General features: G+C 50.2%; 3 protein-coding genes across 3 annotated transcripts; all 3 read right to left on the reverse strand.

The window, feature by feature from the left end:
• Nucleotides 1-1,233: 1,233 nt before the first annotated feature.
• Nucleotides 1,234-4,845, reverse strand: LOC129130590 (keratin, type II cytoskeletal 75-like). The gene is made up of 9 exons (XM_054649096.2): nucleotides 4,360-4,845; nucleotides 3,772-3,986; nucleotides 3,447-3,507; nucleotides 3,242-3,337; nucleotides 2,836-3,000; nucleotides 2,457-2,582; nucleotides 1,856-2,076; nucleotides 1,562-1,596; nucleotides 1,234-1,442 (listed from the first exon to the last, which is right to left on the reverse strand). The coding sequence occupies exons 1-9, from the start codon at nucleotides 4,843-4,845 to the stop codon at nucleotides 1,234-1,236; spliced, it is 1,614 nt and encodes a 537-aa protein (XP_054505071.2).
• Nucleotides 4,846-9,712: 4,867 nt separating this feature from the next.
• LOC129130521 (keratin, type II cytoskeletal 75-like) lies at nucleotides 9,713-13,940 on the reverse strand. Its single transcript, XM_054649007.2, has 9 exons — nucleotides 13,446-13,940; nucleotides 12,293-12,507; nucleotides 11,724-11,784; nucleotides 11,437-11,532; nucleotides 11,061-11,225; nucleotides 10,756-10,881; nucleotides 10,294-10,514; nucleotides 10,016-10,047; nucleotides 9,713-9,909 (listed from the first exon to the last, which is right to left on the reverse strand). Exons 1-9 carry the CDS (start codon nucleotides 13,938-13,940, stop codon nucleotides 9,713-9,715), a joined length of 1,608 nt encoding a protein of 535 aa, XP_054504982.2.
• Nucleotides 13,941-21,490: 7,550 nt separating this feature from the next.
• On the reverse strand, nucleotides 21,491-27,316 carry LOC129130601 (keratin, type II cytoskeletal 5-like). The gene is made up of 9 exons (XM_054649116.2): nucleotides 26,747-27,316; nucleotides 25,973-26,187; nucleotides 24,303-24,363; nucleotides 23,588-23,683; nucleotides 23,175-23,339; nucleotides 22,671-22,796; nucleotides 22,249-22,469; nucleotides 21,951-21,985; nucleotides 21,491-21,780 (listed from the first exon to the last, which is right to left on the reverse strand). Exons 1-9 carry the CDS (start codon nucleotides 27,314-27,316, stop codon nucleotides 21,491-21,493), a joined length of 1,779 nt encoding a protein of 592 aa, XP_054505091.1.
• Nucleotides 27,317-27,803: the final 487 nt, after the last annotated feature.

Below are 27,803 nucleotides of genomic sequence, written 5' to 3' on the forward strand. Positions count from 1 at the left end.
TATCCAGAACGACCCACTGATTGATTTTATCAGGCACAGAGGAAGCTCTCAGCAGGTCTTCTCAAAAAACCCCACTTCCGTAGTAGTTCCAATGATAAAACCAGCACACCATTCCCTGGGGAGCCTGTTCAGTGCCCCACCACCCTCTGGGGACAAGCCTTTCCTGATATCCAGCCTAGACCTCCACTGGCACAGCTCCAACCGTTCCCTGCATCCTGTCTCTAGTCCCCAGAGCAGAGATCGGAGCTGTCCCTCAGGATGAAGCTGCAGCCCCCGCGGTCTCCTCTTTTCCAAGGCAGACAAGCCAACCCTCAGCTGCTCCTTATGTGCCCCTGCAGACCCTTCCCCATTCATGTAGCTCTGGATGGAGCTTTGATGCTGGACAGTGCTTAAATAACAAACCAAACTCCAGCTCTGCTGCTGCCAGTGGGATGTGGACTGGAGAGCCTGGAGAAAGATGGGCAGGTACTGAAGAGGACAAGCCACTTCCTTTCCAGTGCCCTGAGGGTCTTTCACTGTCTCACAACCTGCTCTGGGTACATTATTCCTCCCAAAAGGGGTTACTTTGGGGGTTTAATGGGTGTTTTCCATTTCTAATTATGGTAATGGCAGTGGAGGTGTTTTATCAGTCCCTGCAGATGTGTGTGCAGATCAGATGAGCTGCAGCAATCTTCTTGGGAAAACCAGATTTTTATCCCTCCATGAGTCATCCCATTTGATTACAGAGGTTTGGGCACAACTACTGTGACATAAAGGGCTGAGATATCATAATGTAGGAATTAAGACAGAAGAACTTTCTCTTGTGCCAAGTAGGAAGTGTACATATCTTCCCATCCTCATGGAAATAGAACATCCAAATGTTTTATTCCGTTGGATATGAGGTCCATGGACTTGGAGAGGAAGGAGGTGTCTCAACTTCCATGTGCCTTTTTTACCTTCAAAGCAGCAAAGTTACTGTGCTGCACTAGCCACAAAGCCACCCTTTGCCACAAGGTAAGTGAAAAGAATTGGAATTGAAAAGAGGATGCGACATAGTTAATTCCACATGCCTTTTATTAGACAAACCCTGGGAAATGAGGAATGTTGAGGGTCACAGGACAAACAGGAGCACAGCATCTTTTATATAACTAATGACACATGGGTTTGATTCCTAAATCTTTTGAAGGAGCTGGATGAGGACTGGACCCAAGAGAAGCCTCAGCGCTGGTGGCACTGGGGCCTGGAGTCAGTGCCTCAGTAATATCCCCTGGTGGAAGAGCCGGTGGAGATGGACTTGAAGCTGGAGCCGCTGCCTCCAACCATGCAAGAGCCACCGGTGCCGTATCCACTTCCAGAGATGGAGCCTACTCCCATTCCAGCACAGACCACACCTCCAGGCCCACCACTGGAGCTCAGGCAGTTCATGCCTCCATATCCCGTTCCTGAAGTGCTTCTGGTCACAGCTGCCAGGGGAAAACACCATCATGAGAGGAATCCACAGGCAGTGGATGAGTGGGATAGGTTCTGAGCAGGGGTGGGAGGTAGATATAGAAAGTGCCAAATGTCTCTAAAAGTTACTTACAGATGTTCACTGAGCCAGCACCTTCCCCAGAGAGCCTGTCAGGGAGCAAAAGAGAGCCAGTGAGACTTCAAAGGGAACCCGTGAGCAGGACCTGCTCACAAAGGCAGGAAAATTTCCTTTGAATATTTTTGAAAGGTGTGAAGTTCGTATGAAAGGCTGCTGTTCCCAAACAGCTTCTCTTCACAGGCACTCACTGGCCTTTAAGCAGTTTCAGGTCTGAATGTGGATCTAAACCTGACCAGGGTCTTTAACTCCATTGCACCTCTGAAAACTGGGATATAAAATCTCACCCACCTGCACTCCTCACCCTCCAGCAGCTTCTTATAAGTCACGATCTCAATATCCAGGGCCAGCTTGACATTCATGAGCTCCTGGTATTCCCGGAGCTGCCGGGCCAGGTCAGCCTTGGCTTTCTGCAGAGCTGTCTCCAAGTCCTCCAGTTTGTCCCTGGCATCCTTGAGGGCCAACTCCCCACGATGTTCTGCATCACTGATGGCTGTCTGCAATCCAGTGACCTGCAGGGGAAAATCCAGATTTTCAATCCTTATCAAGAGTATAATCTAGCTCTTTGTATCCTGAGGTCCCAATCCCACGTCTGATGTTTGGGTTAACATCAATAGGGTGTGATCTTAACCATCACTGATCCATGAATTGAATTCAATTCATTGAACTGATCCATGTTCTGAGTCAGGTCACAACCTGGATTTACCTCCACAACTCTCAGAATCTCCTTGCGGTGATTGATACTACACTGAGTAACTCTTGGTGATGTCACTGCTCTCATATAAATCCAGTCATGTTCATTCCTGATCCAGCAGAACTCCCTTGGTTGATTTTATTCCCTGGGCAACTCATAGGTGGGGTCACAGCCAGGGTTATGTTTGCTGCCCTTTACCTGTTTTTTCACGCTGTCAATTTCGTGTCGGAGCCGCTGGATGTGGCGGTTGAGCTCTGAGATCTCCTGCTTGGTGTTCCGGAGGTCGTCCCCATGCCTGCCGGCCGTGGCCTGCAGCTCCTCATACTGTCACAGAGAGGGACAACCAGTCAAAGGAAAATAAGCTGGATTTAGAGCCCAAGAGTGTAGGTTTGGGGCTGTTTGCATGTTCAAAAATGTGTGCGTGTTATCAATCCCAAATTAACACTTCTGAATTTCATAGGGTTATTAGATCTGAAGACATTCTGCATTTCAAAATTACAGTGGGACCCTGCTCCCTTGGGGAATTTGGGGATGGGAGAATGGTTTTCCCTTTGCAGAAGCCTCCTGAGGCGCTTACCCTGGACTGGTACCAGGACTCGGCCTCGGCGCGGCTGCGGTTGGCGATCTCCTCGTACTGCGCCTTCACCTCGGCGATGATGCTGTCCATGTCAAGGCTCCGGTTGTTGTCCATGGTCAGGATAACAGAGGTGTCAGAGATCTGGCTCTGTATCTGGGACAACTCCTGCAAAAGCAGCAAATACTCCTGAGAGTCGCAACACAAATGTTGCTTGGAGGATGGAAAGCCCCAGGGTTAGAGGGGAGAGCTGGATGAACAAAAGGATTTTTCCAAGACAGTTTCATGCAGAAATGTGAAATGGAAAAACCATTGAATTATTTAGTGCAACAGAGGGGAAAATAATCAGCCCTGAGGCTCTGGAATGGGAAAGGAAGGCAAGGAGAAGGAGATACGCTCTGGTGCTCACAGCTTCGTAGAGGGCTCTGAGGAAGTCGATCTCCTCTGTGAGCGAATCCAGCCTGGCCTGCAGCTCTGCCTTGTCCAGGTAGGCAGTGTCCACCTCCTAGGAGAGGAAGCACATCATCAGAATGAGGTGAGTTTCAGAGAAGCAGGGGAAAAGCTGGAGAAGGGGTTTCTTGCAGGGCTGGGAGGCCATGCGGGCAGGCACCCACCTTCTTCAGGGTCACAAACTCGATCTCGACATCCGTGCGCTTGTTGAGCTCGTCTTCATATCTGTGGAATGGAGGTGGAGGGGTGGTCTAGGCTTGTTTTAAAATTATTTCATGTTTTCAGGACTAGTCTCTAATTTTTTTTGTACGTACAGCTCAGCACCTTGGTCTTTTTGCTCTGTAATTTTCTGTCTGTTACTTTTCAGCCATATCTTGTATTAACCTCGGACTTTTCTCAGAGGATTAAGTCAGCAAAAAGGATTTTTTCCCTCATTTTCTGCATCTGTTGCAGCCCACCCAGGCCCAGGCAGACCATGAACAGACTCACTTGTTCCTGAAGTCCTCAGCAATGGTCTGCATCTTGCTCAGCTCCCCTCTCAGGTTCTCCTTGTCTGTCGTTAGGCTGCTCAGGTGCCTCCTGAGGTTGTTCAGGTAGGTCTCAAAGAGGGGCTCAATGTTCTTTCTCACCGTTTTGTTCCCCTGTTCTTGCAGAAGGGCCCACTTGGTCTCCAGGACCTTGTTTTGTTGTTCAAGGAATCGGACCTGGAGAGAGAAGGATGTTTTAGGATGGTTTTCCTTGGAGATGTGAGGCACATCCTGCAAGGATTTACTTGCTGGAAGGTGGGAGGTCTCAGCCCTTCAGTTGACAAATTAAAACTCCTGCTCTCTCCCAACTCTGCTTCCTTACATCCAGCACCACCCCTTTGTCCCTGTTTTCTGGTCTCACTGCAGCATTCCTGAAACATGTAAATGGTCTCAAAGCTGGAAATCCTCAGGATTTGTTCCCAGGCTGCTGGGACTTTAGAATGCTGGCAGTACAAGAGAAGCAAAATTGTGGCTAAAGATATAATTCACCCTTGTTTGTGCTTCCCCACCAACGAATCACCACAGCATAACCAGGAATCTCAGGTCTCACCTTGTCGATGAAGGAGGCAAATTTATTGTTGAGGGTTTGAATCTGATCCTTCTCATTCTTACGGATACTCTGGATATGGGGGTCAATCTGCAGGTTGAGTGGCTTCAGAAGGCTCTGGTTGACTGACACTTCATGGATGCCCCCAGCTGGGACAGCAGGGAATCCAGGGCCACCACCAAACCCAAAAGGACCAGCAGCTGCCCCACCAAACCCCCAGGAGATCCCAGAGCCAGCACCAAAACCTGCGGGTCCGTAGGAGACACCACCTCTTCCAGCTATGGAGATCCTCTGGCATTCACCAAGGTTGTAGAGGCTCCTGCTTCCAAAGCCTCCAGTGAGCCTTCCATAGGCAGTGGTGGGCCCACAGCTCCCAGCTTGGAGTGCAGGGCGCAGGCAGAGGCTGGAGCTGCTGGCGTTTGGGATGAAGGCAGAAGCAGTGCTGAAGTTCCTTCTGGCCTGGCTCCTCACGGTGCACTGGCGGGACATGGCTGCCAGGAGTGATCCAAGGAATAAAGGAATGAGAGGAAGTGGCTGGAGGTGAAGCTGTGCTCCCCCAGCCTGGGACTGGCCCTTTATACCCTCCTGAGGTGGGGATGGCTCCGGTGTGGTGCTTATCCCACTGATTAACTGGGCCCGGCACACCCACAGTGAGTTCACCATGAGCATCTACAGAGCTTTCAAAAAAGGGCAGAGGTTGCATTTTTTTTGTGTTGAAATATCTGAGAAAACCTCAATAGTGGCTTCTCATCTCCTCTTTGCAGCCACCCCTTTCCCACTCCCTCCTTCCACGGCTGCAGGAGATGGTTCCTTGTTGGGCAAATGCTTGCTCATCTCCAGTCCATGGATGAATCAACTCAGGTTGTGTAAGGTTAATTTATTTGATTTTGGAACACTGGTTCCTGGTGGAGGGTCTGAGCTCTGAGAAGTCTCTGATCATGGGTTGTGGTGCTGAGCAAACTCCAGAGGGGCAACAGCACTTCAGTTCCCAACCTGATGGGAACTGTTCTCTTGTTCTCGTGCCTAAAGAAGAATTCTTTAAAGCACAACTGGTACAGGAGGGAAAGAGGTGATGGAGGGAGGGCCAGGAGGGTGATGGGGGAGTCTTGGAAAACCCACCCCCAAAAAACAGCTGGGGAATGGGAAGGATGTGGAGGGAATTTTATGAACGGTGTTCTCAGACCTTTTCTTTCTGTGAAAACTGTCCACATTCCACAGAATCATCAGGGTTGGAAGAGACCTTCAGGAAGACCCAGTCCAGCTGCCAGCCCAGCACTACCATGGTCACCCTAAACCATGTGCCCAAATGTGCCAAATCACCCTGATTTGGACTGACAATAGATGGTGACATATCAGAACCTGCTCCAGAAGGGAGTTTCCATCATCTGTGATGCCACAAACCCTGACTCGGCAATTTCTCAGGGCTTCACCTGTGCAGATTTTTGATCTGTTTCCTGACTCATGGGACGACCTTGTCTCTACATGGAGCTACCAGGCTGCCCTCCCCACGCCTGTTGTTTTTCCCCTCTTACTCACCAGGGAATTCAGTGCTGAGGACGTTGCTCACAGAGGCCTCTCTTCACTCCTACCCCCTGTGGCTTCCAGGAAAAGCCAAACAGGACATTTCCCTGGTGAAGGACACGGCGGCGTCTCGGCTCTGGCACACAGGGGATTGTCCTAGAGCAGGCGAGATGCCCCCAAGGATCTGCAGCCTTGTCTGGAGGGTATTGCTCCTTCCCTGGTGCCTTGTCTGGGTGCCCAGGGGTGGGCATGCTTTTCCCAGCCCCTGCAGCCCCTGGGGCTTGTCAGGGGCTCAGCTGAGCACCCACTCCTTGGAGGAGGTGGCAGCCCTCCCATGGAGCATTTCTGGGAATCCATTGTGGATGTGACAGCCTGGTCAGAGAGTGAGAAAACTAAGTAAGTTTCCCAGAATCAGCCAGAAAGACTTAAGGAAGTTGAAAATAAACACATGATAACTTATTATTATAAATAACCTGCAGGTTATTTTCCTACACTCTGTTTTCTTGTTTTTCTCAAAGATTATTTATAAGAAGGGCATCTTGTTCATTAACCAGCCAAGTGAAATATATTAATTAAATAACCAATCAAGTCCACCTAAATCAAAATTTATTTTAAAAAGCAGTCCAAAATAAACCACACGTTATACCAATCAGCCTTCTGGTGAGCCTGTGTCATTTCTTACTCAACAGTGACAATCCATAGCTTTCCTCAGTCATGTCCAGGCACAGGGATGTGCCACAGGTGTTTGCAGGTGCATCTTTCAGGAGCTTGTCCTGGCACATGTGGCAGCTGAACAAAAGAGTCAATGTGACCAGAAGGTCTCAGGAGGGAAATGGGAAGTTTTCCATCATCTCTTTTTGCCTTTCAGCCAAACTTTTTTATTTTTATTTCTATTTTTCTTTCTGTTCTTGTAACATTTGCATTACACACCCTGGAATGACAATAACTGTCTTGGGAGTGTTTCAGCTCCTGTGTGTTACAACAAGCAGCCGTTTTTAAGAGAGAGGAGCTCCTGTGATTGAGCCTCAGGCTGTCCTAAAGAACTCTGTAAAATCCTTATGGGCACCAACCTGCAATCAGCTCCCTCCATACACTGCAAATCCAGGCCCCTGAGTGCCAGCACCATCCATGTCATTATGACTAAGGCTTTAATCTGGGCTGGGCTGAAATTACTGGGGATCATCTTCTCCTGCTGGAATACCAGCCCCAGGTCATGGCTGCAATCTGATGGGATGCAGGAGGTGACAGCCTGGAGACCAGGGCCCTGCTCTTCAGCAAGGACAGCTGTAGGTTGGTTGAGTATCCAGAAGTGTGATGCCCTGGAAGAACAAATATTCTGACCCTGGAATTTCCTGGACTGGATGACAGGCTTTGTACTCTCTGTGCTGTGACCCAGGTGTGGATGCAGTGGGCAGCAGCTCCTGATGTCCCTGTTGAACGTGAGACCAAATGTTGGTGCCACAGGTGATGGAAACTCCCTCCTGGGCCAGATTCTGATATTTCCTGATTAGGGTGGTTTGGCACATTTGGGTTTAGGGTGGTCATGGTAGTGCTGGGCTGGCAGCTGGACTGGGTCCTCCTGAAGGTCTCTTCCAACCTTGATGATGCTGTGGAACATGGACACAGTTTTCACAGAAAGAAAGGTCTGGGAAATTCCCTCCACATCCTTCCCACTCCCGATGTTTTTTGGTGGTGGGTTCTCCAAGACTCCTGCTAATGCCCCATGTAGTGACCCCTCACAACATGAGGGACTGGAGCATGTCCAGAGGTGGGAATGGAGCTGGGGCTGGAACACCAGGGAAGGGTCTGGAGAGCTCCTGAGGGAGCTGAGGGGGCTCAGCCTGGAGAAAAGGAGGCTCAGGGGGACCTTGTGGCTCTGCACAACCCCTGACAGGAGGGGGCAGCCAGGGCAGAGTCAGGCTCTGCTCCAAGGGAACAACAGGACAAGAGAGAGGAGCCTCAGACTGTGCCAGGGGAGGTTTAGGTTGGACATCAGGGGAAATTTCTCCATGGGCATTGGCAGGGGCTGCCTAGGGAGGTTTGGAGTCCCCATCCTGGAGGTGTCCAAGGAAGAACTGGATGTGGCACTTGGTGCTCTGGGCTGGGTTACAAGGTGGGGATTGCACAGGTTGGATTCCATGATCTGGGAGGGCTTTTCCAACCTCAGCGATTCTGGGATTACACAGCCCCATATCCTTGTGGTTAGAGAGGGTGTGTTTGGGCAGCAGAAGGAAAGCCATTGGCTGACCTGGCCCAGGCTGCTGTTCTGAGGGAGGGAGGATATTGCTCCTTCCCTGGAGGCTGCTCAGGGAGGTGGTAGAGCAGGAGTGGGGACCCACAACCAAGCCTGCAAGATTTCAGGAAGGAGATTTCTTCAGGGATACACATGCAGAGCACAGGGCATCCTAGAAAATTATGGGAAACTACTGGTCCTGAAGGAAACTCTGAATCAGTCTGTCATTCCAGCACTGCCAGTTCCCTTCTATTTCCCCAAATCCATGAGTATTTTCTTAGGAGGGCCCCTCTACTCATTACTTGAACCTATTAAAATCCTGGGAGTGAGGGCTGGCACCTTTTTTCCAGTCAAAACTGTTAATTCAAGTGACCTTCCAGCAGTGAGATCTGTCACTGTAGATGTTTCTCTGCTTTTACTTCTCCATTAATTTCTCCCAATTAGTCAGAACCACATCTGAAAGCCCTACACCTCCCCAGTTTTTTCCTCCACCTTCTCAAAGCAAGACCTTGTCTCCAACATATCCTATGAACCTGAAGAAACACTGGATCTTGAAGACTTTCACTTTTCAACAGTGAAATAAATCCCTTTCTTGGGTTTTTTAATAGCTGCTGGATTAGTGATATTTAATTCCGTGTAGGGCCATATCTGGTTCATAATTCTTACTGACCAGAGTGTGGACCTGATCCTGCCCCTCTGTGTGGTATGGGGGGAAGGAACATCAGCACCAGGACCCTGAGCCAAGGAGGGCTCTCAGCCTGCTCAGGCAGATGTTGGCACTGCTGGCTCCAAGGCGTGGGTGACACCAGGGGTTTGGGATGGATGATTCACCTGAACAGGCCAGGGGGTTGCTCTGGCTCCCCTGGGAGTTAATTCCCTCTTGTTTGAGGTTTGTGCAAGTACATCACACACCTGGCACTGGGATCCCACCCCCAGGATCCAGGCTCTTGGATGCTTGATGGGCTGGGAGCTGGAAGTAAATGAAGCTCAGACCTTTTCCCCTATGCCTGACTCCTGCCTTGGCGTGTCCTGGTGTTTGGCTTCCAGGTGTTTTCCTTGCACAGTGGGGAGGGAATGTCGAAATCAGCACCAAACCTCCCTCTGAGGTTCTGCTGGGCTGGGATGTTCTGGCTGCTGACAGTGAAATTCAGTAAATCTGAGTGAGGAGCAAAAATCTGAGCCTTTAACTGGTCAGGGCCTGAGGGAAAGTTCTTGTTACCTGTGTTTGCATGTGCTCTTGCACCTCTTTAATTAATAGGACTACAAAATAGAATAAATTACATGTGCATTTTTATTAGACAAACTCCAGAAAGTGAAGAGAGACAAACAGTCATGGGACACATTTTATATACAAAATCCGGCCAAAAAATTGCTGAGCTGGAGCAAGCGAGCTGCAAATTTAACCCAGTGAGACTCAGGTTCAGGGCTGAGCCCAACAGGATGTGTGCAAGACAACACAGCTGAGAGAGAGTTCCTAAAGTAAGGCTCCTGTGGGACAGGACTTGGGGTGCAGGTGGCCCTGGTTGTGCTCACCCCACCACGCTCCAGTAAAGGACCAGTTTTGGTGTTTTATGGTGCGTGGCGGTGACTGGAGGGAGAATTTTAGCTCCTGTAACTTCTTCTGGTGGAGGAGCTGGAGACAAACTTCATGCTGGAGCTGCTGCCAGCTCCGAGGGTGGTGCTGCTCACCCCGGGAACGCCCCCACAGTTGAAGCTGTTCCCCAAATTGCAGATCCCCCCTCCCATGCTGAGGTTGCTCCCTCCTCCATATCCCGATCCCACTGTTGTTCTGGTGACGGCTGCAAAGAGGAGAAGGAAATGTTTCAGTATCTCCAGGCATTGGCTTCTTGGTGTAGAGACACAGGTATGTTTAAATAAGGTAATTCTTATATTTTAGAGACTTACAGATATTCACTGGGACCCCATCTCCAGCCAGCCTGTTCAGGGATAGAACACAAGGAAGAGGATTAGAAGTCTGTTGATACTGGGTGGGGGGGATCAATAAGATACCTTTCCCAGAGGCCTTTGGGGTGAAAAATAAAATCACAGCATAATTCACGGATTATTGTTATTTCCTTTATCTGGGAAAATCCCCCCACTCTGTGCCCCCTGTTTAGCATTCCAGAAATGCTGAGCTTCTCCTGTGCCATTCCCAGACCCAGGGCTGGATGTTTCCCACCCACCTGCACTCCTCGCCCTCCAGCAGCTTCCTGTAGGTCGCAATCTCAATGTCCAGGGCCAGCTTGACGTTCATGAGCTCCTGGTACTCCCGGAGCTGCCGGGCCAGGTCAGCCTTGGCCTGTTGCAGAGCATCCTCCAGCTCGGCCAGTTTGGCCCTGGCGTCCTTGAGGGTCAGCTCCCCACGCTCCTCAGCATCGGCGATGGCAGCTTTCAGGTTTGCACACTATGGAACAGAAAGCTCTGCTCAAAGTCCCCACCCCAGACCCAGGTTTTTCTTTACCTCCCCTGCAATCACAAGGTTTTATCCCAGCACCATCAGCTCCACCAGTTTTAGTGACAGTTTTCTTTTTGAATGAAAAAGGGTCAAACTGAGCAGAACTGCTCAGGTTGCTCCAACCCTTTCCTTCCTTTCCCTTGTAAGTCTGGGGGTAAATTGGTTAAAAGTAGGGTTTGCTGCCCTTTACCTGTTTTTTCACGCTGTCAATCTCAGATCGGAGCCTCTGGACGTGGCGGTTGAGCTCTGAGATCTCCTGCTTGGTGTTCCGGAGGTCGTCCCCATGCCTGCCAGCTGTGGCCTGCAGCTCCTCATACTGTCACAGAGAGAAACAACCAATCAAAGGAAAATTCACCATTTTTGGAGTTACCAGGAGCCTGAGAGTCCCTCCTCCAGCCCAGATCAACAGCTGGGAAGGTTTTCTTGGAAGAGCTGGTCTTTATCTGTTCCAGACAAGATATGAAGATAAGAGCATGGAAACCCCAGATCGTTCACCTTGGTCTGGTACCAGGACTCGGCCTCGGCGCGGCTCCGGTTGGCGATGTCCTCATACTGAGCCTTGACCTCAGAGATGATGCTGTCCAGGTCCAGGTTCCGGTTGTTGTCCATGGTGAGAACCACAGAGGTGTCGGAGATCTGGGTCTGCATCTGGGATAGCTCCTGCAAAGACAACAGGGAATGAGGTAATCCCCTTGGGAGATGCCTTTTCACCCTTCCAGGTGAGCTGCAGACCTGGGAGAGGCTGTTACAGATTGTTATCTGAACAGCTCAGGTGTTGGTGCAACTCAACAGAGGGGAAGGATTTAGCATCTCCCGGAGGGAGAGAAGTCTTCACTGAGGGCCGGGATGTTTTGGAGATGGTTGTACTCACTGCTTCATAAAGTGCTCTCAGGAAATTAATTTCTTCACTCAGTGCATCTGCCCTGGCTTGGAGTTCCACCTTGTTCATGTAGGAAGCATCTACATCCTGGGGGATGAGAGATTCTTGGGTGGTTTACACCCCTATCAGTAAATCAGGAACATGCATTGTGATAACAGTCCAGGGGAGAAACCATAAAAAGTGAAGGGGTTGGAATTGTAATGAGTGGATTTGTGACTGAGTGGGTGATCAGACCTCTACAGTGAGCCATCCCACAGTGCCCTGGAATTTGCTCTCACCTTCTTCAGCGTCACAAATTCGTTCTCTGCAATGGTCCTTCTGTTGATCTCATCTTCATACCTAAAGGAGGACGGCACAGGGAGTTTTTGTTTGGGCAGGTAACAGAAAGATTTGAGTTTGCTGAAATGAATTTCCTTCAGAGCATTTTGCATACAATGCTCTTTTCCCTCAATGAGACACCAGGAGCTGAACCAGTTAAAACAAGTACATCAAAACAATTCTAACAAATCCATTATTTTTTACTTATTTCTGGCCATTAGTCATCCTCCTTCTGCTGTTTTAAGCAAATGAAATGTGCTGCTCTGAAACTTTCAGACCTACTGTGTAATTTTTCCCTCTCAGTAGGTAATTTAGTTAATAAGTCTTTGATCATGCTCCAAATTATTCCCCAAATGTTGGCGTACTCAAATCTGTTACTCCGTTACTGAGAAAATTTCTCTTTGAGAAAATATCATTGCCCAGAATTCCAGGATCCCAGACTCTCCTGGATCCCCCAGTTGGTTTAAGGATGTTGAGAGGAGAAAGGCTGCACCTGCCCAGGTGAGTAGAGCATTAGCTCAAGACTTACTTCTTCTTGAAGTCCTCGACCAGGTACTGGGTGTTGACAAGTTCTCCCTCCAGCCTCCCCTTGTCGCTCAGCAAGGAGTTCAGCTGCACCCGTAGGTTGTTGATGTAGGTCTCGAAAAGCGGCTCCAGGTTGTTCCTCACTGTTTTCATTCCCTGCTCCTGCAGCAAACTCCACTTCGTTTCCAGCACTTTGTTTTGTTGCTCAAGGAATCGAACCTGGAAGGAGAAATATCCTGAAGGGGCTTTGAAAGAACAGAGACGGGGGAGAATTTCCCTGCAAATGGGAGGGTCTCAGAACTGGCAGAGAGGGTAAAATGCTCCTTCCAGCTGGTTTTCAGAGCCAAATTCTCATCTCTTGGGAGATTTGCCTGCAGGGACCCTGTTCAGTGTTAGAAACTCTGGAACAACCCTTGATTTTCTGGCTTCTCATTCATTGTTTAAATTGAGACCAGGTACAGGGATTTTGTGTGAAAAATGTGAGCAAAATCAAATAAGGAGCAAAGCAGGGCTTGCTCTTTAATTAAAATAACACTGTTAAGGTGCTGCTTCTCCTTCCCTTCTGTAGAGCTCCCCTACCCCACTAAATGTCCAAAATATTGCAGTGTTTTCCTTGCAACCACAGAGGAGCAGCTTGACCAGAGTAGGAGCTGAGCAGATGTTCTTGTGCATCAGTGAAATGTGGTAGACAGACAGATTTGGATGAGATTTTGGTATTTTGAACTAAAAATCCAAACATTTTGGTGACAGATTTAAATGCCTTTGAGAAAATTCAAGCATTGAGAAGCTGCTTCTCCCTTGTGCCAATTACTTGGTCATTTTAGGTGGGTTTCTGGAATTCATTTGATCATCTACAAAGCTGTTCCCAAAGCTCCTGAAATGCTCAGCCTAAAGTCTCCAGAAGGGTGGGATTCTCCTCTGGAGATTTCTTTCCCCACTGCCTGTGAGATGTGGGAGCAGCAAATGAGGAGGAACTCAAACACTGGATGATTAATTCATGGCAACCGCTATGGAACAGGTGCCATTCCCTGGAGCTTCTAGGGCAACTTCCAGTCTTATTTCTCACTTGTATTCCTCCTTGATCAGCTTTTCTCCTCATCAAGCAGAAAAGTGTCCCTGTCAAAAAAATCAGATATTTAGGAAAGCTCAGATCTCACCTTGTCAATGAAGGAGGCGAATTTGTTGTTGAGGGTTTTGATTTGTTCCTTCTCCTCTTTTCGGATCCTTTGGATGTTAGGGTCAATCTCCAAGTTGAGCGGTTTCAGAAGGCTCTGATTGATGGAGACTTCATGGATGCCCCCAGCTGGGAATCCAGGGCCACCCCCAAAGGCCCCGTATCCGTAGCCAAGGTTGGCTGGAACACCAAAGCCGCCCCCGTACACACTCCCGGCGCCACCACCAAACCCTGCCGAGCCATAGAAGCTGCCACCCCTTCCAGCCACGGAGATCTTCTTGCAGCCACCAACATTGTAGAGGCTTTTGCTTCCAAAGCCCCCCCCGACCCTGGCAAAGCCACTGCCAGCATTGCAGCTGCCCAGGCGGGTGACGGAGCAGGAGCTGAAGCTGGTCCGGCACGTGTTGGGGACCATGGCCGAAGCAGCGCTGAAGCCGCTTCTCCCCCTCTGAATCCTCACGGTGGACTGGCGAGACATTGCTGGGGCTTTTTGGATTGGGGTGGATGCTGCAGCTAGAATAAAGGAGCAAAGGTGCTGGCCTGGAGCAAGGAGTAGGAGGGAAAGGAGAGAGGTGAACCTGTGCTCTGCAAGGGCTGGGGAGAGCCCTTTTATGCATGTATGAGCCTGGGATGGGTTGGATGAGGTGGATCATCTTTCTGATGAATTAGGCTTGGCATGTCCAACAGCATTCTGGAGAGTGAACTCACTCTGCACACACGCCCTGCTGAAATAATACAGCCCAGGTTCTCAGCAACAGGGAATTGTTTGGGAATAACTGTCGCCGGTCTTTGTAGACAGCCAGACTCGTCCCCATTTCAAAGCTGGAAAGTGGCGATGAGTCACGCTGGGCACTGGCAGCAAAACACCGCTCAAGTGCCTGTCACTCAACACCTCTGTCATCGGAAAACTTCATCCCTCGGGATTGCTTTCGCCCCTTTTGTTCACAAGCAGGGCTTGGGAAAGTTTCTATCCTTGTGCCTTAGGAGTGGGACCGGTGCCAGTTCCACAGCCAGCCCTGTGGTCAACTGTTTTATCCTGGAGTTTTGGGATATCTTTGTGATAAGATTCTTGTGAAATTTGCCCAGAGAGGTTGTGGACTCCCCATCCCTGGAAGTGTCCAAGGTTGGGTTAGATGGTATTTGGAGCAACCTGGTCTATGGAAGGTGTCCCTGTCCATGGGACTCGATCTTTAAGGTCCCTTCCCATCCAAACTACCCTGTGATTCCATGGACCACGTGCAGCCACCACAGAAATCAGCAGAGTTTTGCTCTCATCCCTAAAAAGCTCAGGTCCCTCTGGAAATCCTGCTTCTCCAGGCTTATCCCACTGTCTTAAAAAATATAATTATGTGAATAAAAATGGAATATTTTGACAACATCTTTTTGTTCCTGTCTGGATTTTGACAGCTGCCACTGAGCTCTGTCACAAACATGTGCTGCCACCTCAGGTTTGTGGGTTTGGACTTTATTTTAGCAAGATGAAAACAAACAAGCAAACAACTCAGAAATATATACATAGGAGGAAAGATTGTGGGAATGGGAACTGCCTTGACTCCACTGGCTCTGTGGAAATGGAGCGCTCCAGGGCTGTTCCCAATGCACACTTAATAAACACAATGCCATTTCCCAAGGATTTAATCAGCTCTTTCAGCACATCTGGAAGTATGATCCTTCCTGCTGAAATCCACTGGAAAGCACAGGATTCCCTCTGACCAGGACCACTCTAGGACATCCTGGGTCTTTTCCACCACAGGTACCAGCACAGCCCTTTGCATTTAACAGGTGGTTTGAGTAAAAAAAAGGGTAAAAATGTAAAAATTAATTCATTTTGATGGACAAAAAGTGCTTGTGGTGTTTTGTGTTGTTCAGGAAAATAGAATTTGTATATAATCTATTTAAACAAAAGGCTGAAGTTGTAAATGGATACCCCTGAGCTGCTTCCCCTTGTGTTGGCTGCAGGCCAGAGCAGCTGCTGCTGCAGCACAGGAAGAATGGAATAATAAGAAATCAATGGAATAATGAGGAATCACCATGGTGGGGGCAATTGTGCTTCCATCTGCCCCTGCTTGGTCACATATCCAGGTGCAGGAAACTCCCAGAAATTTTTTGTGTCCCCGTTGTTTCCCAGCTGAGAGGTGATGTTTGCAATGGAGGTTTTAAATTCAATGTTATTCTTAGGCAGGGCTTGTCAGGTTGGTTATGTGTTTATTGCAAAACTGATATTTTATTGCAAGGAAGGGCTGAATCCTGCAGGTTTTGCACAGTGAGGCCGCATCACTGTGTCTGACTCTGCAGCCCTGGGAGCTGGAGGCAAGCAGATTAGAAGCAAAGTCTGTATCCAAAGGGCATTTTTGAAAGGATTATTGATCAGTCTGGGGGCTTTTCCCACCAACAGACAGATATCAGGACTTGAGGTCATGCAATTCATTCCCACATGCTGGATTCCAGTCCCAGGCAGAAAGATCTCCAACTGAAAGAGGGGAAAATTAGGTTGGTTACTGGGAAGAAATTCCTCCCTGTTAGGGTGGCGAGGGCCTGGCACAGGGTGCCCAGAGAAGCTGTGGCTGCCCCATTCCTGGAAGTGTCCAGGGCCAGGCTGGAGCAGGCTGGGACAGTGGAAGGTGTCCCTGCCCATGGCAGGAGTGGGATGGGCTCTCAAGTCCCTTCCCACCCAAACCACTCCATGACCATAAGACATTCAAAAGCAGCTGGAAGTTGCCAGCACATGGTTCCTTTGGGAATACTCTCTCAGCTCTCTCCATCTCTCCTAGTTCTGAGTACATGAAAGGAGTTTTATTCTAATTTTTCCAGTGGAGATCAGCACCAAAGGGCAGATCCTTCCTCCCCAGGGAGATACACAACGTGGGGAGTCTGGGTGTGCAAGGCAGAGCTCCCCCAGTTCTCCCAGTGGGATGTGTCAGTGCTTTCCCTTTTCCCCTCAGGCTCCCTTTGCATCTGAAACTTGTCTTTTTTTTGGCTAAGGAATCCACTGAGTGCGTTGGAGCCCATGGTTAATAACAGTAGTAATAATGCAGCTCCTCCAAGCAACTGAGAAGGACTTAATTTCTTTCCATTCCATGTTCTGCCAGGGTGGAGGTGATGTGGTCGTCACTCATCTGGAAGGAATTTCAGAGGTAATTACAAAAGGCAGAACTGGGAGCACAAGGAGCTGTAGCTACAGGTTTGGGGTATGGGCTGATGGAAAGGGGGGTCCCCACCCTGCTCTGTTGATGAAACACAGAGTTTCCAGGTAGCTCCTGGGGGTGTGTCTCCCATGCTCCTGCAGCTCCAGACATGGAATGGATTTGCTGCTCTGGTGCAGGGACCTCCTGATACAGAGGTTCCAGAGGATGGTGCTGGAGCTCGCCCGCTGCTCGGGAGCTTTTCCTCCTGATCCCACCTCAGGAGCTGTGTCTGGGCAGGTGCCTCTGGGCCAGAGTCCCTCTGGTGTGAGAGAGGCTGGGCAGGCTCTGGAGCTCCCTTCCCTTCCCCTCCTCATTTCCTTCCACCAGGATGAGCAGTCGCTGCAAGCCCAGAGCAAGAGGCAGGAGAACACTGTACAAAGGCTGTAAACCTGGGAGTAAAGTCTTGGCTGAATTTGCATCTGGCACCATGCTGCTGTCAAGGTAAAAACTTCTCCTTTGAGATTAGGGAGTTCTGCCTCTGTCAGGGCAATAAATGCAACTCCAGCCCCTTTAGTGAGAAATTAGAGCCATTTTCCTGTGGTTTAGTGAGCAGGGATGTCTCCAACAGCTTTTCATCACCTCCTATCCATCCCTCCACTCCCCTGCTCCTGTTCAGAATCCATCTCAGAATCCTTCATCTGATGCAACTTCTCAGGCTGAAATTTTTTGGATGTTCCTCTCTGTGTTTTGTTTGCAAAAATAACTATATTTGTAAAACAAGAGCGTGTCAAAGTACCTTGCATTGGTTCACCTGTGCTACCTAATCTCAGTTTAATTATCAGCAAAGTCAAGGCTGTAATTTAGGTTAATTTCTTAAATTAAAGCCTTTGGGTTAAACTTGGGCTTCCAAGCTAAATTCAAACCCGACTCATTTCGGGCGTAATTTACTATTTCATCCCATGTTAATGAAGACCAGCAAGACTGAGGTTTTTCCACAGGAGACCACTGAACGCACAGCATCCCTGTGCTGTGGGGCCAGGCCCTCTGAGACCTCCTGGGTGGGAGGTGAGTGTCCATGAATCCCATTTCCCGAAGGGATGAATTAGGACGAGCTCCTCAGAAGTTTTCCCATAGGTGTTTCCCTGTGCTGGGTCCTTTGAGCCTGTTCCCAGCAGTATCTGGAGGCCAGTCAGCTCCAACTCCTGGGTGACTTTGAAGTGTAGGTGTGACCTGCTTTCCCCAGATAATTGTTTTCTGTGCCAGCACAGAGACTCTGGGTGTACTCCAGGCTTTGCAGAGAACTTCAGCTCCATCACTGCTGCCTGGCACATGCCTGGGAGGGCTTGTTCTCCCTGGGTCTGCTGCATCTTGAAGGACCTTCAGACTTTTGGAGGGGTCTGGTGCCTCCTTTATCCTGTTCTGGTGCCTGGCTAGTGGCCCCTGAAGGAACCTGGATCCTCCGCGTCTCCTTGTAATGCCTTTGGAGAGTCCCCTGCCCTGGGCTGGGCTCCTGGGGCTGTGACCCCACATGAAAACATGAACTCCAAAGGCTGATGGTGGTCACAGGGTATTTGTCCTATCCCATCCTTTCTCCTGGCCCTGGGGCACATCTTTTCTCTCAGTAAAGAACACAGAGCCCTGGAAATGGTGTTGCTGGGGAGTCCCACAGTTTTGGCAAGCTCTGTGCACATTCCACGTCCCTCAGCTCCATCCTGCTCCTGGCTTGGTTTTCCTTCTGAAGATCCACAGTGCTGGTGTGGAGTTTAATTTCTCCGTGTTAAAACCAACCTGGATCAGCACAAGGAGCTGGGAAGACAAACAAGGATTGTCCATGTGTCCTGTAAAGTGGATCCAGTCACAGGGCAGCGATTCCAGGGGGCCTCATGTTTATTTAACATTCAGTTGTCCCAAGGGATTGGTTCCATTCCTGACCTCCAACTGCTTTGGGCAGTGGGATGTTGCTCCAACTGAGCAGATGGCAGCTGGGAATATTGTTCCACTCTGGATTTGCTGTACCCTGTGTTGCCTTCCCTGCAGGCATTTTGTGTCTTGTTTCATTTACAGCCTGTGCAAATAAACAATTTGCAAATTAAAATAATTTTCTTTGATGGAAATTCGGCTTTTGAGTCAAAAAAGCTGCAAAGTTTCATTTTGGAATTGTTAAGGGGAGTTGGTTCAGTGTTTCAGGACAGGATCATTCCCATAGGAAACACTGAAATTAAATGCTGGGTTTCAGAAAATGTTTCACCTGGTGTTTTGGTGGCAGTTAAAATCACGTGTCACATTTGAATTGTGTGTGTCAAATTTTTCAGGTCTCCGCAAATCAGGAGGATGGAAGTCGAATACAGCTTTTTGCATCTGCTCTGCGAATTCACAAGGAAGATGTGCCAGGATGGGCTCTTAGAACACGTCACTGGAAACAGAAAACACACAGAGCTGCTCAGGGCTTTTTTGGCTGCATCCTCACCCTCAGCGTGCAGGAGACAGACCCAGCACTGGCTCATGGAGGCTCAGGAGCTGTCTGGTGCCATGGGGATGAGTAAGGATTTGGCAAAGATGTTTCATGGAGGGTTCATTGGTGGTGGACTCATGTGTTGACATGGCCAATGGTCCAACGTGTTGTGCAACTTGGGTTAAAACAGAAACCATCAGATTTGACATTTTCAATAATAAAACCCAACAAATTGGGCTGCTCTGCCTCCAACCACCACCTCAGCTCTGGGAGTTTGTCCTCATTCCCTCAAATCATTCTAAGGAACAAGGCCAGTTGCTTGAAAAGTGGATAAAACTCTTCAGTTCATGGAGCCCAACCATTCACCCACCACAGAACCTCCTCTGGTGCAAATGGGCTGTCCCAGCTTTCCCAAGACATCGTTCCATGGCCCTTCCCAGCTGCTGGAGTGGAGCCTCGGGATGTTCATCCCCCCATAGGACCATTGGGCGGGACCATCCCTTTTCCTGCTCTGGGTCCCCACCTGCTGGAGATGCTCGGCGGGCTTGGCCAGGACTCTCACACCTGCACCAGGTGATGGATGAGAGGGTCCCATTGGTGTGAGACCTTGGAGGCTTTTCCCTGGAAAGCGGCTCTGGAATGTTGCATGAGGAGCTTTTTCTGGCAGACCTGGATTACGGCCCCTCTCCTCTCCACCCCTGGCTGGAGGTTGCAGGGATTGAGGGATGGGTTGATGGGCACTGACCATCTCCTTTTGGGACCAGCATTCCCGAAGGGCTGTGGGTCCTTCCTCATCTGCCCCCCTTCTGCCCTGGCTCTTACCTTGACCAAGGTTCTTGTTTGGCCATGGGGGCTGGATTCCCACCTTGCCTGGTGCTGCCCCATTCCTGCCGGGATCCACACCAGGTACTGGTGGGAAGTGGAATCAGGATATGACCATGGAGCCACAGGAGGGAGCCTGGGGCTGGTATGAGATCTCAGCTGAAACTCCCAAACCAGGCAGGTCATGGAAACCTCCCGGGAAGCTGGGTGGGAATTGGGAGACTGAAGTGCAGTGGGCACCTTGGCAGACCTTGGGTTCACTCCAAATGAACCTGAGGCCCTGAAACTGCCCTTGCAGAGGAGCAGCCAGGATGTTTCATGGGATATTTGCACATCCCAGAGAAACTTCAGTGTGCAAACAGTGTGTGTGTGTGTGTGTGTGTGTGTGCAGATTTTGGGTGCCTTGCCCTATGCCTGCCCCTGCAGCTGCTCTTCCCAACTAGGGCAATGCCCACCTGCTCCAAGCCCTTCCTGCTGTGTGCAAGCCTCTCTGTGTCCTTGCCATAGTGCTGATGCCAGAGGTGGGCTCCTCTGATGTACAATTTACTCCTGCTTCTACAAAATAATGGCTGAGCCATGCCCTGCATGAGCCAGCCCATGAATTCCAAATAAACCCTTGGAATCACCTTCCTTTTCCCCACTTCCCTGCACTTCCTCCTCCTGCAGTGACAGGCAGAAAGGGAAACTTTGCAGGTAACCACTGCAGTGAGCTTCATCCAGCTTTTGGCTCTGTTCTGAGACAGCTTTTCCTTCCTGTGCCTCTGTTCTCCATCCATGGAATCATGGAATAGTTTGGGTTGGAAGGGACCTTAAAGTCCATCCAGTTCCACCCACATGCCATGGGCAGGGGCACCTTCCATAGGCCAGGTTGCTCATCTCACCCTCCTTTCTATTTGCCCAACTTGTCCTAGAGCCCAATTCCTAAAACTGAGTTTTGTTTCCTCAAGGAGCCAATCCTGTCTCAGGAGCTGCCCTCAGGGTGTCCCCAGTGCAACACTCACAGCAGGAGGAGGGAAGAACAGCCAAAACCCAGCAGAGTTTAAAAATGACAAATGCTCTTTTATTGGACCTTACAGTAGGTTAGGCAGGGAAGTGAGGAGGCTGCAGCCACAAGGACGAGTAGTTAGAAATCTTATACACACAAAGCAAAAACCTTTCCCACAAGTGCCGGAGAAAACAGAAGGGGCTGGAAGAAACCTTGAATTGCAGACAAAACCTTTGGAGGTTGTAACATGTTTTAGGGGGCAGAGGCTTTTAGAGCCTTTTGGAGATGTTTTCACTGCTGAGGACCTGGGACTGTGGTTCCACAAGGCTGTGATTCACCCTTGGAATGGGATGAACGAAATGGTTGTCCCTGTTGCATAGCACTTCCATTTCCCTTTGAACGCCTGACTTTGAGGAGAGACCAAGGGCTTGCTGACAGAGGGGCACCACGGGGTCCATGCCAGCCAGTGACCTGTTACAACCTGTGCTTCAGCCAAAGGTGCTCCAGATTCTCACAGAGGGGTCCTGGTCCCCCCGCTGCCCCAGAGGTGAAGGACGGAGGAAGGAGAGGCTCTAGCGCAGCTATTTACACCATGATCTGCAGGGCAGGAGGCCGGAATTGCGACAGCCGTGTGCTTGCCAGCCTTATCTGATGGTCTTTTTGCTGGTGGTGGTCTTGGAAACGATCCTGACGCTGCCTCCCGTGCTGGAGCTGACGCCACGGCTGCTCCCAGAGCTGAAGGAGCTGCCTCCGCCATAGCTGAGCCCCCCGCCGAAGCCTCCGCTGCCTCCGAAGCCGCCGCTGCCGCCTCCAAAGCCGCTGCTGCTCATGGTGTAGCTGCTGCTGCCGCCGCCGCCGCCCATGCCGAGCCCCCCGCCCAGGCCCAGGCAGCTCCCGCCGCCGTAGCCCATCCCGCTGGAGCTGCTGACCACAGCTGGAAGGAAGCAGGAACAGCCATGTGAGGGAACAGCTGGGCTCCCGAGGTGGGGAGATCTGCAGTGTCACCCCCTTGGGGAGCAGTGGGTGGGAAGACGTGGAAGGGACACAGATACAAAGAGGTGGAAGGAGGGGGATAGGAAGAGGTGGAAGGGAGGTGATACTCACAGACACTGACAGCTCCGACTCCTTCTCCAGCAAGCCTGTTGGGAAAGGGGAAAGTGAGCAATAATGCCAAAACCTTGTCCATGGGACCATCTAATTAGGAGTGTTACAGGTGAAAGGTGACAGTGCTCATTTTTATCATTATCAGGCACCAATAGCTGGAGAAACAAAACTTTGCCTACCAAGTTCACAATTTCAACCATCTGTCTGTCTGCCCTGGTGCTCCAGCCCCTCGGGAAGAGCTGTTTGACGCCAAGGAGATGGTCCCTGGTCAGCACACAGGAGGTCCACATGTCCTCACCTGCTCTCCTCGCCCTCCAGCAGCTTCCTGTAGGTTGCAATCTCGATGTCCAGGGCCAGCTTGACGTTCATGAGCTCCTGGTACTCCCGGAGCTGCCGGGCCAGGTCAGCCTTGGCTTTCTGCAGAGCATCCTCCAGCTCGGTCAGCTTGGCCTTGGCGTCCTTGAGGGCCATCTCCCCACGCTCCTCAGCCTCAGCAATGGCTGCTTGGAGGTTGGCACACTGGGAGTGGGGAGAACAGGCAGTTGTTTCATTTGGGCTCCCCAAACCACTCTCTCTGTTGCTGGGGGGTTGTGGGCAGTGGCTGGTGGCTCCCAGGATGGCACTGAGGGCTCCTGATGGGATCTGGCTCTTCCTGCTGAGCCTGGCCACCATCACCTCCCACCCACCTCCTCCTGCTCTGCAGGACCATCACTCTCCCACCTGTTTCTTCACACTGTCGATCTCGTTCCGCAGCCTCTGGACCATCCGGTTGATCTCTGAAATCTCAATCTTGGTGTTCCTCAGGTCATCCCCGTGTCTCCCTGCAGAGACCTGGAGCTCCTCGTACTGGAGCAGGGAAAGGAAGAGAGGACTGGTGAGCACTCAGAGATCAAGGAGGGGTGAGGGGACTTCAGGGGACAAAGTGCAGGTCTGGATGAGGATTAAGGGGACAAGATTCCTCTGAAATCTGCTCATGGAATAATGGCACTTGCCCTTAACTCTCAATATCTGCTCAGAAGGCAGTGCCTCATGGCATTGGGGACCTAGGTGTTGTCACCTACAAGAACTTGGAAGGGGAAGTGTTTAAGGCCAGTTCTGCCAGTGACTCTGTGAGCCCAAAGTCAAAACTTTTGAACATCTTGTCCCTGTCTCCCCTCAGCTGATGGGAAATAATTTCTGATCATTTCTGACCACAGAAATCAGTCTGTCACCCCGGTGACCCACCTTGTTCTGGTACCAAGCCTCGGCCTCGGCACGGCTGCGGTTGGCGATGTCCTCGTATTGCGCCTTGACCTCGGCGATGATGCTGTTGAGGTCCAGGTTCCGGTTATTGTCCATGGACAGAACCACGGAGGTGTCGGACACTTGCTGCTGCATCTGGGACAACTCCTGCAGGAGATGCAAAAAATTAATTTAATGGTCTGGTGTCCATGGTGGAAACCGGAGATGAGGTGATTTGGGAGTCCTCCCCGCTAAGATGTTTTCTTGCATTTCCCTTGCTCTGTCTCCATTTTGTAACTTATTTCTGCATTATCATTTCCAAAAGGCTGGGACCACCTTCTCCTCTAGTCCTGTAGAGCCCTGGGTGTGGGACCCACAGGGCAGGACCTGGGGGATCCTCTCCAGGAGCCACTCACCGCCTCATACAAAGCTCTCAGGAAGTTGATTTCCTCTGCCAGCGCATCCGCCTTGCCCTGGAGCTCAACCTTGTTCATGTAGGCACCATCCACGTCCTAAAGAGAAGATACCAATGGTTTCTGATGAAACCAGAACACAAAGGGGCTTCAGGACACCAGTGGGACTGTGTCTGCTTCCAGGTCTATTATTCATGGAATCGTGGAATCATGGAATGATTTGGGTTGGAAGGGACCTGAAAGCTCATCCAATTCTCACCCCTGCCATGGGCAGAGACACTTTCCACAGACCATACTGCTTTGGACTCTTCCAAGCATGGGGCAGCCACAGCTTCCCTGGGCTACCTGTGCCACTGCCAGCAGTTCCTTAGGCTCATTTTTATGTCCCTGTGATCAAGGTATTTTTTAAATGTAATGTTGGACATTGACTGTGAGCCAGAACCAGGTTCTTGGGCAGAAGGCAAAGCTCTGACTCACAAGGATGTGACCAGAGACTGAGTTGAGCTGAGCCACAAGAGACCAGAAAACAGGGCAGCTCTGTTGGCACAGAGAAGGTTGTGCCCATTCCTGGCCTCGGGAGGACCCAACCCAGGATGTGCTGATCTCCCAGCTTGACCCAGCCATGATGGTGCAGGACCCCAGCTCCCACCAAGTCTTGCTTGAACTCTGCAAGGTGTGTTAATTCCCTTTTCTGGCCCGTAATTCCCAACCCAGTCACCTTCTTGAGGACCACGAACTCGTTCTCAGCACCTGTGCGCCGGTTGATCTCATCTTCATATCTGCCAGGATAAAAGAGTGAGGTGGGTTGGTTGGAATGAAGAGGTGGGAGCACCCCATTCCCAAATCATCAGTTGTGGCTCATGGATATATTCCCTACTCCCACATGTTTATCCAGAGCAGACGCAGAGCAAATATTACTGTCTTTGAACTGTGGGACTCCATGGTGTGAGTAGTCTCAGTTAAATTAATATATTTTAATCACTGCCCATAAAGTCAAGCTCATACATAAATGTGCAGATTCAGAGCCCGTTTTGGCAGGAAGCAGGAGCAGCCATTCCCGGTGACCTTCGCTCCAAGCAAAGTTATGCAAAAGACTTTCAACAAAGCTGCACTGCAATGCCTACAAATGTATAATAAAGCAATCATTTGGTATTTGATATTATAATAATGCTAATGGCTCTGAGGAACCCACTGCAGCATTTAATTAAAACAAAAAACTCCATGGTTGTGCAAGAGGGGATCATTACAGCTCTGACAGTGGTTCTGTGGAACTTTCTATGGCTCTGAGCAACATTCTCTCATCAGATAATCAGGGCAGGGCTTGGCTAGAAAGTAGACAAAACATGCAGGCTGTTGAGGCAAAACCTGGCTTTCAAAGGCAGATTTGTGCCAGTCCTCTCACCAATATTGGCAGAGTTTTCCCTGCAGCCGGATCTGTAAGTGGACAAGGGAAGAGGTGGGAATAAGCCAGTGGATGGGGAAAAACTCTAGACTTAAACTGTGTTCTCTTTTCCAAGAGGTAGCTCTGAAATCCAGACTGTAGAATTTATTTGGGGCCTAACCAGTATTTCCAAAAATCCTACAACACATTTCAAGACCTCAAAAGCACCCAAAACCACACTAGCAGCTCTGCCAGTCCCTCCTGTTGGATCTAAGTGTTGTCTTCTCAGCTCCCCTCCCAAAAAATCTGTCTCTTCCCATGCTTAACTACCTAATATTAACATATTCCAGCCCTGCAGGATGATTCTCAAATTTGCAGGCAGGACTGGTTGAAGAAGGGACATATTGTTCTCAGCCAAATAAAAGTCAATGGCCTCACCTAAAAATCCCCCCCAAAAAATCCCTTCCAGGCAGCAGGTGCTGACTGGTGTGTCCTGAGAATGATCCATCCCCCCTGCACTGGATCCCAGCAGGGGGTTAATGCTCTCCCCAGGGAAATTTTCGGTAAAGGGCTGATCATCTTCCAGGTGATGGGAGCTGAGTGAGCCTGAGCACTCCCAGATCACCTGGGACCTCTAGAAAAGCTGGAATTTCCTTCACAGAATGGGAAATGGGGGATTTTGGAGCTGGAAGTTTATTGGCTACATTTCATTCTGGTTTTGCCTGTCTATTATCCTCACAATTTACTAATTTTTCTGTCTCCTGGTATATTATGTCAGGAGACTTCAGGGATCAGACTGTGACCTCTGTTGTGCTGGAGCACCATTCCCCAGGAATTCACTGACCTTGCCTGTGATAAATGTAAAGTAGCACGGGGTAATTCTGGGAACACGTTTTATGCTGGGAAGAGGAACCTGGATCAAACACCAAGTGTGCACTAGCAGGAATGAGCACCGGCCCAGAATTTCCTGGCTGGGATGACTCACTCTGCAGAGCGGGATCCCTTACTTGTTCTTGAAGTCTTCCACCATGTCCTGCATGCTCCGGAGCTCGGAGTCCAGCCGGCCCCTCTCTCCCACCAGGCTGTCGAGCTGCCGCCGGAGGTTGTTGATGTAGGCTTCGAAAATGGGCTCCAGGGACTTCCTGGTGACAGTGTGACCCTGCTCTTGGAGGAGGGTCCACTTGGTCTCCAGCACCTTGTTCTGCTGCTCCAAAAAGCGCACCTGGGGAGAAACAAAACCAGGGACATGTGTGGAAAAACCTCACAATGGCCAGGAAAAGGTGGGATCACCAACAGAAAAGGTCCAGAGATATTGGGACAAACAGAAGGGAATTATTAGCAATGTCCCAGTTTAGGGCTTCTACTTCTTAAAAGTATTAGAAGCTTCTGGAGGCGTTTAGCAAGACTTTTTCAGGAGTTTTAATCAGGCCAAACACCTGTACTTGCAAGTTTAATGTTTCTCCCCCCCAGTAGATGTTCAGCCCACCTTACTGGTTTAAACTGGTTGCATCCCATTGTAGAGGAGAAGAGCCATCCACCCCAGAATTGTTTTTACAGGGAAGAGAGAGAATTACTTTGTCAATAATATGAAGATGCTGAAAAACTCATCCTTGCTAAGAGGAAACATAAAACAGTTCTTAGTTTTCAGCCAAGCCCACGTTGTTTGTCGGCTGGGATCAGTTCAGGCAAGTCCCTAAATCCAAATGAAGTTTCTTCCTGAAGGTTTTATCCCGAGGCAACTGATAGCATGCGTGGCTTGATGGTTCAGACCAAACTCTCACCTTGTCAATGAAGGAGGCAAATTTGTTGTTGAGGGTCTTGATCTGCTCCCTCTCCTGTGTTCGCACCTTCTGGATTTCCGGATCGATATCCAGCTTGAGGGGTGCCAGGAGGCTCTGGTTGACAGTCACTTCATGGATGCCACCAGGCGGGCAAACAGGGAACCCGGGGCCACCTCGGCCACCAAATCCGGGCCCTCCCAGCCCAAATCCACTTCCCAGCCCATAGCCACCACCACCACCGGCTCCTCCTAAGCCAAAGCCAGCGCCTGCTCCGCCACCATAGCCAAGACCGAAGCCGTATCCGCCCCCGGCTCCGCTCCGTAGACCTCCACCGACCGAGCTGTAGGAAATTCTTTTGCTTCCACCCAAGTTATAGAGACTTCTGCTGCCAAAGCCACCGCCAGCTCCAAAGCCTCCTCCACCTCCAGCTCTTCCTCCTCCAACTCTGGAGACAGACACAGAGCTAAAACTGCTTCTGGTCCCACCACCGCCACCTCCTACAATAGCAGAGCCTGAGCTAAAGCCCCTCATGCCCCCTCCAGTAGATGATCTGAAAGAGATACGGCTCATGGCTGGTTCAGTTGGGAAGACAAAGAGTAGGAGAGGAAAACAAAAAAAGGCTGCGCAGCAGGAAAAGAGCAGAGGGCAATGGAGACAGAAACCCCTGTAATGGGAGAGCTTGGGAGCCTCCTCTTTTATCTGCTTGGAAAACTTGGCACGGGAATTCAGAACTTGACGTGCCTTGCAGCAACTTGCCTTGTCAAACACACCTCGGCTACGGCGAGGCGCTGAAAAATGCATTGTTTGCAGGCAGGAAAGTAACGGCGAGAGGAGCTCCCCCCTCCACCAAAGCCGCCGCTCTGAGTCATGGAATTAGCATTGAATGGGACGAGGTCTGCACTCAGGGCAGGATGCAACATGATTCCCGAGACCCTGGGAGCCGCTTTCCCTCAGGCGAGACAAGGACTCGCTCGCTTGAGCAAAGCGAAGATTTTGCAAGTCGCATTTTCAGGTTTAACACGTTGCATAGGCAAGAAAAGTAGGGGCTTTTCCAAGA

The sequence above is a fragment of the Agelaius phoeniceus genome, chromosome 35, assembly GCF_051311805.1.
Source record: "Agelaius phoeniceus isolate bAgePho1 chromosome 35, bAgePho1.hap1, whole genome shotgun sequence".
NCBI lineage: Eukaryota > Metazoa > Chordata > Aves > Passeriformes > Icteridae > Agelaius > Agelaius phoeniceus.